At 37.8% G+C, this 15,423-nt stretch overlaps 1 protein-coding gene across 1 annotated transcript; it reads right to left on the bottom strand.

Moving 5' to 3' along the window:
- Window positions 1-4,651: 4,651 nt before the first annotated feature.
- LOC132561932 (uncharacterized) lies at window positions 4,652-14,023 on the bottom strand. The gene is made up of 4 exons (XM_060226649.1): window positions 13,978-14,023; window positions 6,565-6,675; window positions 5,710-5,853; window positions 4,652-5,359 (listed from the first exon to the last, which is right to left on the bottom strand). Exons 2-4 carry the CDS (start codon window positions 6,623-6,625, stop codon window positions 4,932-4,934), a joined length of 633 nt encoding a protein of 210 aa, XP_060082632.1. The 5' UTR covers window positions 6,626-6,675; window positions 13,978-14,023; the 3' UTR covers window positions 4,652-4,931.
- Between the last annotated feature and the right edge of the window lie 1,400 nt (window positions 14,024-15,423).

The raw sequence follows: 15,423 nt of genomic DNA, 5'->3' as shown, positions 1-15,423 counted from the left end.
TTGTCTGTGTGGGCTGGTAGTTTGATGTTAGACCTGTATAAAACATGGTTAGACTTGTCTGTGTGGGGTGGTAGTTTGATGTTAGACCTGTATCAAACATGGTTAGACTTGTCTGTGTGGGGTGGTAGTTTGATGTTAGACCTGCATCAAACATGATTAGACTTGTCTGTGTGGGGTGGTAGTTTGATGTTAGACCTGTATCAAACATGATTAGACTTATCTGTGTGGGGTGGTAGTTTGGTGTTAGACCTGTATCAAACATGATTAGACTTGTCTGTGTGGGGTGGTAGTTTGATGTTAGACCTGTATCAAACATGGTTAGACTTGTCTGTGTGGGGTGGTAGTTTGATGTTAGACCTGTATAAAACATGGTTAGACTTGTCTGTGTGGGGTGGTAGTTTGATGTTAGACCTGTATCAAACATGGTTAGACTTGTCTGTGTGGGGTGGTAGTTTGATGTTAGACCTGCATCAAACATGATTAGACTTGTCTGTGTGGGGTGGTAGTTTGATGTTAGACCTGTATCAAACATGATTAGACTTATCTGTGTGGGGTGGTAGTTTGGTGTTAGACCTGTATCAAACATGATTAGACTTGTCTGTGTGGGGTGGTAGTTTGGTGTTAGACCTGTATCAAACATGGTTAGACTTGTCTGTGTGGGGTGGTAGTTTGATGTTAGACCTGTATCAAACATGGTTAGACTTGTCTGTGTGGGGTGGTAGTTTGATGTTAGACCTGTATCAAACATGGTTAGACTTGTCTGTGTGGGGTGGTAGTTTGGTGTTAGACCTGTATCAAACATGATTAGACTTGTCTGTGTGGGGTGGTAGTTTGATGTTAGACCTGTATAAAACATGGTTAGACTTGTCTGTGTGGGGTGGTAGTTTGATGTTAGACCTGTATAAAACATGGTTAGACTTGTCTGTGTGGGGTGGTAGTTTGATGTTAGACCTGTATCAAACATGGTTAGACTTGTCTGTGTGGGGTGGTAGTTTGATGTTAGACCTGTATCAAACATGGTTAGACTTGTCTGTGTGGGGTGGTAGTTTGATGTTAGACCTGTATCAAACATGGTTAGACTTGTCTGTGTGGGGTGGTAGTTTGATGTTAGACCTGTATAAAACATGGTTAGACTTGTCTGTGTGGGGTGGTAGTTTGATGTTAGACCTGTATCAAACATGGTTAGACTTGTCTGTGTGGGGTGGTAGTTTGATGTTAGACCTGTATCAAACATGGTTAGACTTGTCTGTGTGGGGTGGTAGTTTGGTGTTAGACCTGTATCAAACATGGTTAGACTTGTCTGTGTGGGGTGGTAGTTTGATGTTAGACCTGTATCAAACATGGTTAGACTTGTCTGTGTGGGGTGGTAGTTTGATGTTAGACCTGTATCAAACATGGTTAGACTTGTCTGTGTGGGGTGGTAGTTTGATGTTAGACCTGTATCAAACATGGTTAGACTTGTCTGTGTGGGGTGGTAGTTTGATGTTAGACCTGTATCAAACATGGTTAGACTTGTCTGTGTGGGGTGGTAGTTTGATGTTAGACCTGTATCAAACATGGTTAGACTTGTCTGTGTGGGGTGGTAGTTTGATGTTAGACCTGTATCAAACATGGTTAGACTTGTCTGTGTGGGGTGGTAGTTTGATGTTAGACCTGTATCAAACATGGTTAGACTTGTCTGTGTGGGGTGGTAGTTTGATGTTAGACCTGTATCAAACATGGTTAGACTTGTCTGTGTGGGGTGGTAGTTTGATGTTAGACCTGTATCAAACATGTGTGTCTGTGTGGGGTGGTAGTTTGATGTTAGACCTGTATCAAACATGGTTAGACTTGTCTGTGTGGGGTGGTAGTTTGATGTTAGACCTGTATCAAACATGGTTAGACTTGTCTGTGTGGGGTGGTAGTTTGATGTTAGACCTATATCAAACATGGTTAGACTTGTCTGTGTGGGGTGGTAGTTTGGTGTTAGACCTGTATCAAACATGGTTAGACTTGTCTGTGTGGGGTGGTAGTTTGATGTTAGACCTGTATCAAACATGATTAGACTTATCTGTGTGGGGTGGTAGTTTGATGTTAGACCTGTATCAAACATGGTTAGACTTGTCTGTGTGGGGTGGTAGTTTGGTGTTAGACCTGTATCAAACATGGTTAGACTTGTCTGTGTGGGGTGGTAGTTTGATGGTAGTCCGATATGAAAGCTTGTTTGAGCCCCATGGAGGAGCGGGGCCAAAAGGGAGCCCGATGGAGGGGCGGGGCCAAAAGGGAGTCCTATATGAAAGCTTGTTTGAGCCCCATGGAGGAGCGGGGCCAAAAGGGAGTCCTGTATGAAAACTTGTTTGAGCCTTATGGAGGGGCGGGGACAGAGAGGTGCAAATGTACTTTTTTCAAAGAAAAACATCTTCAGAGGCAAATATCGTGACGTTAAATAATCTTCAGAAATGTAAGAGTATTCGCCAGAACTGTGAGTTGTATGGTCCCAGGAGCTTGTATTCCTTCTGAGCAAGTACATAACGAGTATTTAGTTTCTGCTGGTAGCTAACGTTTTGAGTATACTCAATTTCGAGTAGAATTACTGACAATGGATGGCAGGGTAATGTTATTCACATTTTACACCGATGGACTCTTGAGACTCAAAGGATCAAGAGATCAAATTAAGTAAGGCTTGGCAGTTCTCTCCAGTTCCATGGATACCCAGTCATCGTTCAGCTTATAAGACAATTCAGATGGTGTTTGATATGTATCGATATGTCCTCGCTGGAGAGTATTGTAGTTGTGGCCATTCTCAACAGCAATGTTACATTACATGTCACAACATGTAGCCTTAAGGCCACTGTGTCCCTTGTTTTGAGGAAATTTCACCGGATGATAACACTTTTGAACTCCAGTGTGATTGCGTGAAGTTGTATCGGTACATAAATAAAAAAAAATCAATAAATGTAAAAATAATTTAATTTATTTTCATATACAAATGAAAAGTAACCCGATAATACCAGTTACAGTCACATAAATTCAGGAACCAGCTGTATGTTACATTTGTATGAATAGAGGTCGCCACCGAAGAGCATTGACCAGATGTCGCTACAGGTGGTAACAACACACACATTCAACGACACATCATCGATGGAAAATTAAGTCATGATATTGCTGCAATCTTATCATGAACAGTGAAACTGGTGAATGCTCCCCGAAAACGACTTTACTGACCACAAAACTTAACAAAGAGCAATAAATCTGTAATGAAGTATTTGTAAATAAGAATTTGGTAAACAGCACATTCTTTTAGTATGACCAATAGATAAACCAAGTTTCATTATTATAGTTTTAATACAAGCAAAGCTATGCTCATAAAACACAGAATTTTAACAAAGGGTAATAACTCTGTAATTGATCAGGAAGGGTCATTGGCCCAGATTTTGCTCCACTTCACACTGCATTTGTATCAATGATGTATATATCTTATTTCCCCATCCTAATTTAAATGCAGGCAAAAAACATCAAGAAAATACCAACATGTCAACATAATCCAAAACACTCAAATTCAATAAAAACTAAGGCAAAATATGAACACCAGCAAGATTTACGCGCTGACTCCTGGAAAAGGACAAGGAGAATAAGATCAGGAAGACCGGAAGAGTAAGCGTCTTCTACTTCATCGACGACTCCCGCCATATAAACCTTGGTCAATTAAAGTAAGTAATGTCGCGTTCTCAAATGAGAACAAGGTGTACGACAACGGAACCAACAGGCAAGCCAATGAGTATCAAATATGTCAAGCTTCATGTCACACAAAGAAATCACAAAGAAATAGAACATTTCTCAATGAGACTGCTGCGGCGACTATAAAACTTCCCAAATATTTTCATCAACCTGCATCTTTTGAACCCTTGTGTTACGAGTTTGTCAGTCAGTTGACGGCTTCTTGCACGAAAATCGTGATCATTGGAAAAGGCCCTTGAATATCGAATCAACGGTGACATGTAAATACCATAGGGTTGGAGATGCAGGATTATTGCTACCCAGAAATGGAAAATTCACGATAAGGAAATTGAAATAATCTCATTTATTATAAAACTTGATAGAAAGCTGTCCATGTTGGTTTCGTTGTAGGGAAAATCGAGATAAGCAGCTGATGTAAAAGAGTCTGTCGTAACTATGATATCCAGTACTGATGGCTATATGCGATAGACGTAGTCAATAAATTTCGTTTTATCTGAAGACAAGAAGTCATCAATAATCAGCGAAGTAATGCCCCGGACAAATTTTGTTTACAAAGGACAATAACTTTGCAATTAAGGGGTTGCAGGCCCTAACGTTGGTACAATGCAAATCGTCTTTTTATGATCAATGTATACACCAAGTTTCCTAATCCTTGCTTTACTGTGGGGCAAAGTCCTGTTCCGGACACGACAGGACTGACGGAGGGACGAGTCGGCGACTATATACTTTCCCTGAAAATTTCGTGGATCATAAAAACTAGAGAAATTGAAAAAACGCGTAATATGAGTGTTAAGAGATTTAAGGCAGCTTTGTGTAAAAGTTTTCATCATATTTGTGTCGACATTATATACACATATGATGTAAAGTTATACGTGACTTTTCATAGCCTCACGAAAAACTGAAAACTGTTCCCATGTTCAGCACAGTACCGAAATATGTATCTATCGTAGGATATTTCACCTCGTGTCCAACGAAATCCTTCTTATTTTGCACCCAGACTGCACGGCATATTGCCTGGTCCATGAGGTCTTTATTGTCTACCGATGGTGACAATCAAGTGGTAAAGTTGGCAATAAGAATTTAGAAACAGCATTTGCACCAGACATAATCCTCTGATCACAGGCAATCTATCAACACCAGAAGATCAGTGACGTCACCATCTGTGCCATTCATTGTATCGTATTGAAACAACACATCTAATGAATACGTCAGAGTCACGTGATGGAGGCGAACATAGACAGGTTTAATGCCTTTGATAAGTCTCCTTTTGACGTATCCTTTATTGGAGATGTGTCGAGCTTTATGATTGGTCGGAGCTGTCCTCTTTTGCCCTGTTTAGGGGTCGATGTACACAAAAGTTCCTCCCCAAAGTCTATGTCTAGTGACGAAAACATGTTGTAGCTACACTTCTGCTCGAAAGGCTGATACAGAAGCATGCTTCTACGCGTGATTGGCGGTGGATTTTCGTTTACGGTTTTGGAAATTTTTTTGCCTATGTCTTCTTTCACAATCCGACACTCTTGGTCAATCAGAGGATGAATGATGTCCTTATTTGGCATTAAAGGGTGATTGTCGTGATGTAAACACAGTTTTTGGGGCGTCATCTCCGAGTCATTGGATTCAAGTTTTAATGGTTCGTTACCTACAAAAATAAAATGAACGTGATTTAATTTTGAACTTAAGATGTAGTTTGAACGTTTTTAGGAAGCAACGGGAAATTTGTCAATTGACACATAAAAAGTTTTACTAAATCTACAAACGTAACAGCCAACCCACTGGAAACATATTATCTATGCTTTATCTGGATGTCATACATGCAATCGTTTCCTTTTCAATTTAAAAAAAAAGTGAATAGTAATCAACTTAACATTAGGATTAAGGACTTATGTGTGTTCGGATTCCCTCTAGCGTTTGCCTCATTTCACCACAATAATTTTCAGTTCCGGAATATATTGATATACTGATATTTTAATCATAGAATTAATTTCTTACCAGATCTAGAATGATTTCGTCGCCGATTTCGTTGCCAGATTAAAAACAAGATGATAAGGCCGATGATACTAAGAAGGAAGATGAAGCCAGCGATGATTCCGAGAATGAGTGACATGGGTAAGGCGTTCGTGTCTATACTCTCGACTGAAAGTAAGATATTGTATGACTGAAGAGTTCATAAGAAAATGTCACATCAATTGATTGAATAATTAAAGATGTTTTGTACAATATCGTTAAACGTATTTACAACAACGCCTCCAGCAGATTATCTCAAAATATATTTAACTAATATGATACGTACCAAATCAAGCTATATTCCGGTCGTATTTTCCCCTGAATATCTCACAATGTTGCAGATGTTATGTATTATTATGTGTGCAGAGGATAAAACCTAGTCAACGGCGACATGTGTAACCTAACACAGAATCTGCACGGCGTGACTTACTCATCAAATAAAACGCCCGCTGACGCGTGAACACTAGAAATCGATATTAAAGTGTTACTCACCCTTTACAACGAAAGATTATAGTATTAAACCCATAAATCATCCATCAATTTTCTGAAATATATTTCTACATTATCACCAACATTTGCTGGTTGTTCTTGTGCATAATCAGTTATTAGAAGATTTGTTACCGTCATTCAGCATCCCATTTTTTTTATACCAGACTGGCGTGAACATCAGAAAAGGATCTGACAAGAATGTTTACATGCTTTTTAAAAAAAAAAATATATATATATATATGTATATCCTTCGCCGTCAATTATTCAGAAAACACTGCCGATATCCTACGTAGCATGCCGTTGTTTTCGACATCAAACATATTATCAATTATCAGTTTTAAATGTTCTTACCGACACAGCGGGCTTCGTCTCGTCCGTCCAGACAGTCCTTGTGTCCGTCACACATGGACATATGGGGGATACAGCTACCGTCCGTGCACTGGTACTCGTCTGCAAGACATGCTGTTGAATAAAAAAATGTTCGTTTTCAGTCTAAGGCATCACGTGATATGCGAGCAGTGGGTTCAAACGCAATGATAGCACAAGATCGTGAAAATCGAGAACTGACATTTCTGAAATTCTCTTTGCATGCTGTAGGGAGTGTAAAGGATTATGAGATTAGACAATTGTTTAAAAACATGTATGTTCTGAGGGTAGAGAAACATTTGGTAGCACCAACTCTTCGTTCATTTGATTCACATCACATCAGGGGTTATCAAGCCCCTGTCTGCTAACCAATACTAACAGGGACCGGACACGTACATGTTATGATATGACATAATGTTATCTGGTGAAGCTTGCTTTGTCTGCCATACTCCGACTCTAACGCTTATCACAGCTGAGAGAAAACTCGTACACAGTTACAGTAATAGAAACTAAGATTACCGAAGTTCAACGTACAGGTATTAAAACCATTGACCTGACACTAATAATACGCTATCTGATAAACTCCTCCAACTCCATAATGGATGACGTCTCGGACCCGGGAAATGCATGTGGCATATGTGTTTAGCTGTTACCTCAAAATGATATTTTCCCTGATATGAGAAAATGTTTAATCTTGTTTGTTTGTTTGTTTGTTTCTCGTCCTGTATCTGGTACCCTCGATACCCTCAGAGACATATATAGCACATGTGATATATACGTCTCTGATACCCTGCAACCCTCGGACATGCCATGGCAAAATCAAAGGCACAAGATAAGTAATTTGATTGGTTCAAGGACAAAAAAAATGACCAATCACAGGCTGATACGCTCCTCTTGAAGATTATGAAGGAGTGACACCCAACTTCGAAATATCCCTACAGTATATTGTATTACTACAATATATTGTTATGTGACCTTGAGATTCGTTTGATGTACATCAAAGGATCAAACTAGTCTTTTCGACTTGTCCACAAGGTGTCACACATGGCGTCTTCAGTTTGGCCATGACATATCCCTGGGGTGCAGAGAACGAAAGTGATTGTAACACCCGGGGTATCGAGGATTTGTATCTGTTTACGTGTGTAAACCGTGACCTACTTGTATATTTATAGGTCACGTTAAAACAGACTGTCGGACATGTCGCCAGAGAATCGACCCCAGGCGATTGGACAAAGCCTGGAAGAGTCATGGGGACGATAAACCAACCTCACTATCACAGACATTCCAGCTTACAGGAATCTTGTACAAATCTATACCAATGAGTTCGGAGCAGAAATCATCCCGAATTAATACTCAAAATCGATAAAGTTACAATGCAAAAAAAAATGCTGTAATTCTGATTTTGATTTACGAACTAATAGTTGGTTTTATTTACTGCATATTGATCGCGCTTTGTTTTCGTAAACAATACATGATAGTTTGGTGTCGATCCCGGTTACTGTAAGCGACAGTTGACAATGCCAAGTGCGTCTTTATACCTTGTACCAGCAGGCATCGGACAAAGTCTCACATCAAATAAGTGTTTGTTATATATGGTTTTGTTGACGGGAAGTTATTTTGAAGTATTAAAGCATTTTCGTCCAAAAATGTAATTCTGTAGAGTTCTATATAGTAGCCTATGTTATCTCAAATGTATTTGTGATAGGACATAGATTACTATATGTTCATACGCTCAGTGGCTACTGTGCACAACGTACCGACATTTAAATAAAACATTTTGATGTATATGTATACTACGACAAGAAACGACACAACAATGAATATGAATGAAAAAGGCCACCCTTACAGAGAGTGACTTTGTATTTATTTATGAAATTAAAAACATATCTTACTTACTTACTTACTTATAGTTACTTATAGTTGATTTCCAGTACAGGAATTAAAATTCATAAATCAATGTAACAATATCTGCTCTGTAGATTTATTTTTGCAGTTACAAACACCATAAAATGAACAAAAGATTTATTTTTTCAGTAGTTATAATAAAAAGGCAATTTGGGGTTAACAAAAAACCGCCACAAAGACATGACAAAATGTCTTCACATAACAACTTAAGATGGTTTTCTGTCCGCTATAAAGGGCCTTCGGCGTCCATCGACCGAAGGGATTATTGAGACACCTAGATTTACGTCACCGCTCTCGATTTAACTCTATAACTTTGTATTTGTTTTATGTTCTATGTATATGGTGTAATTTTCGTAATATTTCTGTCTTGATAAAGGGGCAGATTGCCTCGAAATTTTGATAATTCGCTTGTCTGTACTGTTGTTATTACTTCACTGATCATCTATGTCCTTCCGAAATATAAATATATATATACATATCCTACTGAAATTAAAATGGATATGAAATCTGTGTTCAGTATCCATATCAAATATCATCTGACACACCACTTTCTGGTTTAATATCGTCACCGTAAAGTTGATAGGCATCTCCTCCAATACCTTATATCACATTCATCTAGGTATGTATGATTGTATGTGTACCAGACCAATCAATCTTAATTATATTCTGTCATTGCCGTACTTCAAACTTCAATAAATGGTCATGAAATTATGTTAATGGGTTTCGCGACCGGAATGAAACCGTTGATCTGCTGCAGTTGTGACGTCATCCGTGACGAGGAAGTGAGAAGAGTTTTGACTCTACATTAGAGCTAAATATAAAATAATACTAGCGCAGTGTGATGGACAGTGACGTATTGAAGTATGCGATATTAAGAATAAAAATTTATCTCACGTATTACCAGCTTGTTAGAAATAAATATCTTCCGTTGTGAAATTGATTGTGTTAAATTCATTCGTACCTGTTTAGAATTTTATATAAAACTCAAATTCGTTAAAGAGTGTACAATCAATAACTACTTATTTATAATATTTTGTGAAATACGTTCATGTAACGTGGCATGTTGCCTTCAAACGCGTCCACATTAACAATCACAGTGTATTCTCAATAGAGGAAATAACATGCCATTCAATACTTATTACTTATTCCAACCTATTTAAATTAATGCTAATAAAACAAGTGCCTAGCTTTAATTCTGCATAATTAATTATCATCACAGTTTACCTGTCGTTGTATTTGATAAGAAATACCTAATGAGATGGCATGAGATATTCCAGATTCATCTGGTCGTGAATACGATGTTTACTGTGTGAAGTGAATCTATATGCTCATGAACATGTAGTTAGAGTGATCGATTTTTTAAATAGAATCCATGAACAAAAAAAGAACTTTATGTATTTATTGATACGTGACTGAATTCACAAACCTACCGATTGAGTTAAACTATGAACTTTTTAATGAGGAATACTTGAAGTGAATTAATTAATCGTTGAAACGTGCTGATTAAACCTTTGATAATTTTTTTATCCAGAGTTATCGTTCTTTACAGCCACACGCTGATAGTATTGTCTGTGGGTAGAGCAATCCCGGTTTATCCTGTTTATAGAAGGAAACAGTGACCCTAGTTATATGTGATGGTCTTTTCAATTAACGACATAGAGTAATGGTTGATATTGACACGTACAATAAGTGTATCATTAAAATGAGTCTAAAGCGCTACACTCATTTACAAACAGTTGTCAGATAAAAGTGGTTTCTTTTGGCCATAATGTACTTAATTTACTCAAAAAGAAGTGCAACAGAGTCTAAAGGACCCTATCAGATAAAGTAAAGCTGTTTTACCAGATGTTAAGGGTGGAGTTGGGAAAATATCACATTTCAGAAGAACATTCATTTTACTGGGATAAAAACGAAAAACTTTAACAAGTATCTACAAACTTTCACTTGGAGAGTTCCATATCAACACGAAAGTTCAGATGTTTCATCGTTTTCTTTTCAGAATTCTTAAATGGAGACTGTTCAGTCCTGTGAAAAAAGTCTGCCTTTTTTCCTAGTGAAAAAACTTCAAAGAAACCACAACAGGCTTATTCATCAGAAAATCATCTACAAAAATTTCACAGGCTTTACAAACTAACCACATTTAATACATGGCAGAAAGACAGATTAGACGTCATAGCAAGAACAAAAGATTTTCTTCAAAGTATAGATTTATTTTCGTGGCCAGTCTGGTAAGACATAACCATGTTATGAAATATAAGGACACCTCAACATCAGGCGAAGGAGATTTTAACTGCTTTCAAAAGGAAAAGAAAACATTTGGTATTGAATTTTACATTATGGATGAAAAGAAACTGCTCCGAGAAATTTGTATGGAATACTGGGAGGATATTTCTCATACTATGAAATAATGACCTAGGAAACAGTCTGATGGAACACAAGGGATTACTGTCACCAGTAATGTTGTGACTGTTACAGAACGATCGACATTCCCGTGGTATACATGGTAGGTCAGAACTGATACAAACAAATTTTACACATTCCGTTTGTCTGACTTCCGATCGAAGTTAATATGCTTCCGGTATTAAATACGGTTACCATCAATCTTCATTGTGGTTGAACATTCCAGTGATCTACCTGTATGTCACGTAAACAGCAGATATGAAACCGTAACAAGTATGGTGTCAAGCTTATTTATACTATCAGCTGGTAGATGTATATACATTTCATACTTATATTCAACGAAATTTGATTTCGTCCAACATTTGGTGTCATTTATGTCAAAATTTAATCGGTCCATAACGTAATCGATATCAACCGATTTCCAATCACCTGACTGTATGATGTCTAATTAACCGACTTCCGATCACCTGACTGTATGATGTCTAATTAACAGACTTCCGATCACCTGACTGTATGATGTGTAATTAACCGACTTTCGATCACCTGACTGTATGATGTCTAATTAACAGACTTCCGACCACCTGACTGTATGGTGTCTAATTAACAGACTTCCAATCACCTGACAGTATGATGTCTAATTAACAGACATCCAATCACCTGACTGTATGGTGTCTAATTAAAAGACTTCCAATCACCTGACAGTATGATGTCTAATTAAAAGACATCCAATCACCTTACTGTATGATGTGTAATTAACAGACTTCCGATCACCTGACTGTATGATGATCACCTGACTGTATGATGTGTAATTAACAGACTTCCGATCACCTGACTGTGATGTGTAATTAACAGACTTCCGATCACCTGACTGTATGATGTGTAATTAATTAATCACCTGACTGTACTTCCAATCACCTGACTGTAGACTTCCGATGATGTGTAATTAACAGACTTCCGACACCTGACATGTATGATGTAATTAACAGACTTCCGATCACCTGACTGTATGATGTGTAATTAACAGACTTCCAATCACCTGACTGTATGATGTGTAATTAACAGACTTCCGATCACCTGACTGTAGGATGTGTAATTAACAGACTTCCGATCACCTGACTGTATGATGTATAATTAACCGACTTCCGATCACCTGACTGTAGGATGTGTAATTAACAGACTTCCGATCACCTGACTGTATGATGTGTAATTAACAGACTTCCGATCACCTGACTGTAGGATGTGTAATTAACAGACTTCCGATCACCTGACTGTATGATGTGTAATTAACAGACTTCCGATCACCTGACTGTAGGATGTGTAATTAACAGACTTCCGATCACCTGACTGTATGATGTATAATTAACCGACTTCCGATCACCTGACTGTATGATGTCTAATTAACAGACTTCCGATCACCTGACTGTATGATGTGTAATTAACAGACTTCCGATCACCTGACTGTATGATGTCTAATTAACAGACTTCCGATCACCTGACTGTATGATGTCTGTTAAACTGACTGTATGATGTCTAATTAACAGACTTCCGATCACCTGACTGTATGATGTGTAATTAACACCACCTGACTGTATGATGTGTAATTAACAGACTTCCGATCACCTGACTGTAGGATGTGTAATTAACAGACTTCCGATCACCTGACTGTATGATGTGTAATTAACCGAATTCCGATCACCTGACTGTATGATGTCTAATTAACAGACTTCCGATCACCTGACTGTATGATGTCTAATCAACAGACATCCAATCACCTTACTGTATGATGTGTAATTAACAGACTTCCGATCACCTGACTGTATGATGTCTAATTAACAGACATCCAATCACCTGACTGTATGATGTGTAATTAACAGACTTCCGATCACCTGACTGTATAATGTCTAATTAACCGACAGTATGATGTCTAATTAACAGACTTCCAATCACCTGACAGTATGATGTCTAATTAACAGACTTCCGATCACCTGACTGTATGATGTGTAATTAACAGACTTCCGATCACCTGACTGTATGATGTCTAATTAACCGACTTCCGATCACCTGACTGTATGATGTCTAATTAACAGACATCCAATCACCTGACTGTATGATGTGTAATTAACAGACTTCCGATCACCTGACTGTATGATGTCTAATTAACCGACAGTATGATGTCTAATTAACAGACTTCCAATCACCTGACAGTATGATGTCTAATTAACAGACTTCCGATCACCTGACTGTATGATGTCTAATTAACAGACTTCCGATCACCTGACTGTATGATGTCTAATTTTGGACCAAAGCCTTATTTATTTCTTATTTTATTACTGTATCCTTGTGATGGAATTCTTAATCATTGTTGACACAGCGATGACCGAAACGTCTTATACAACCTCACAGTAACAGAAATATCAGTTTCTGAAAAACAAAGATGTATATTGTATGTTGTGAAAGTATGACTTTCACGCGCACTTCTTTAGTCCTTATGTTTAAGTACCTTTGTGAAAAGTGAGATGTGTACTGAAAATTACACCATACAAACTTGAATGAAATACACACCCGCAATTATTAACCGTGTTCCGGGTGAACGGGTAGTACAGTGCAATAAGTTTGTCTGAAAGCTTCACATCCTATACACTAAATGTAAGTGACACATACTTAAATTACAATTTATTTATTATTTACTTTACGTATTCGTCAAATATGTATTTACAGATGTTAATAGTTCCCCCCTCTGGAGCCGAAGGAGACTATAGTTTTACATCGTGTTTGTCCTTCTTTCCATTCGGCCGTCTTTCCACTATCTTGTCAGGCCCCTTTTTTCTACACAACTAACGCTTGAAATATGAGGTCACCTTGTAATGGTGTGTCGCGTATCTAAAGTAGGTCACTCTGACTTTCAATTTGCCTTTGACCTACATCAAAGGGGAAGCTTGTCCGGGCCCTATCTTGTACACAAACTTTATACTTGGGATATGAATTCACCTTGGTGAGTCTGTGTCGGTGGGGGAATTTAATTTTTAAGTGTAATAGGTGTAATATTCATTTATAAAAAAGGTTTCATTGATTTAAAATATGAATTGTACTTACGACAAGGATTGTCGACTTCCACACATACATGGCGGGAACATAACTTGTATTGTAGGGGGTCCTGTAGACAATTCGTTATTTCTCGTCTCTGTAATCCCATATTGATTTCTTTTCAATCACAAAACGTTCCTTCCGGCGAAAGTAGATCAGCACAAATATTTCAAATGGAATCAAACGTACCCGCGAGCACCTTGTCAGATGACAATGTTTTAAGCCTATGTGAATAGCAGGATAAACATCTGAAGATGTTCACCATCTCCGAAAATAGTAACACATAATCTGTCGAGTCGGCGAATTATCGAAAAAAAGAATCTTGTAATACAATCCGAACGCACCTTTTGAATATCACGTTGTCAAAAGGTTTAAAAATCTTTCCGTTTCGTTAAATAATAATAAATTATCCCTTTAATGGACAGGATACAATTCCGAAACTCCACGTCGTAAGTTTCAGGGTTTACCGTTCTGATACTTAGAATTCCAATCTGAGTATAGAATTTCAAGTCCCCTCGTATTCCAATCGTTCTTAATAACATCCACCCATCTTTTTCAGTTGGCAGTAGCCTGTGAAAGGAGTGAATCTGAAACATACAATCAGATATGTCTTGATAAAATTCCGACAGTCTACCACAGCACTCAAATATTTGCCGATGTCTCACTTGTTGTCGATAAGTATTTCTAAGCGAGGTGTTGGTGAAATGGACTCATAATGCCATATAGTTTAAAATCAGTGCTCGCTTTGTGTATATTAAACGTATATACACGTACGTGTGGGATACACACACTGCTGTACTGATTCCCACGCGTGTCTGTTTAGTTTACTATAAACTGCTGTAAGTACTCCTGTCTGTAAAAAAAAAAACACGTCACGATGTGAAATGGACACCTATTCTCTACCGAGTCCTTATTATCACAACAGACCTCTTCAACTACTACACTCACACACAAATATATATATACATACACACAAACAAACAAACAAACAAACAAATACACAAATTAAACCTCATTCACATACTAAACAGGAACAATCACCACGAAAAATTATTTGTAAACTGAAATCAATTACTTTATCCTTTTAATGACGTTTTCACAATCGGATCAACTCGGAGGCGTTAGCACGGAACCTTGTCGAGGCGTCAGCTGTTCTATATAAAGAAAGCATACTTTGTTGTGGTATTAAATTATACATCCGTGACAGGGACGTTACTATGTCTGAAGCCTTAACAGGAGCACGCTAAAGGTGACAATTTATCATCCGATATTTTGAGTGAAACAGGTCAACGCGTGTGAAAGGAAGATAGCAATATGTGACTATCATAGTGAACAAATGTGTGAGTATGCGGAAAAAACATTTTTTATTTAACACACCAGACTTATATGGAAAGAAGATCACTTAATTTTTTATCCATCAACGACACATGCACACCATTTTGCGAAATGAACTGA

This window comes from Ylistrum balloti, unplaced genomic scaffold (assembly GCF_031769215.1).
Source record: "Ylistrum balloti isolate Yb309-2 unplaced genomic scaffold, AGI_CSIRO_Ybal_v1 Utg371308, whole genome shotgun sequence".
NCBI classification, from domain to species: Eukaryota; Metazoa; Mollusca; class Bivalvia; order Pectinida; family Pectinidae; genus Ylistrum; species Ylistrum balloti.
This window is presented reverse-complemented; position numbering and strand designations above follow the sequence as displayed.

Bases quoted from the DNA above. Each gene is read 5' to 3' on its own strand.
- LOC132561932 (XM_060226649.1), bottom strand. From the start codon at position 6,625: ATGTCCATGTGTGACGGACACAAGGACTGTCTGGACGGACGAGACGAA. The intron at 5,854-6,564 runs GTAAGAACATTT...TCTTACTTTCAG, and splicing joins AGACGAAGCCCGCTGTGTCG to TCGAGAGTATAGACACGAAC. The intron at 5,360-5,709 runs GTAAGAAATTAA...TTATTTTTGTAG, and splicing joins ACGAAATCATTCTAGATCTG to GTAACGAACCATTAAAACTT.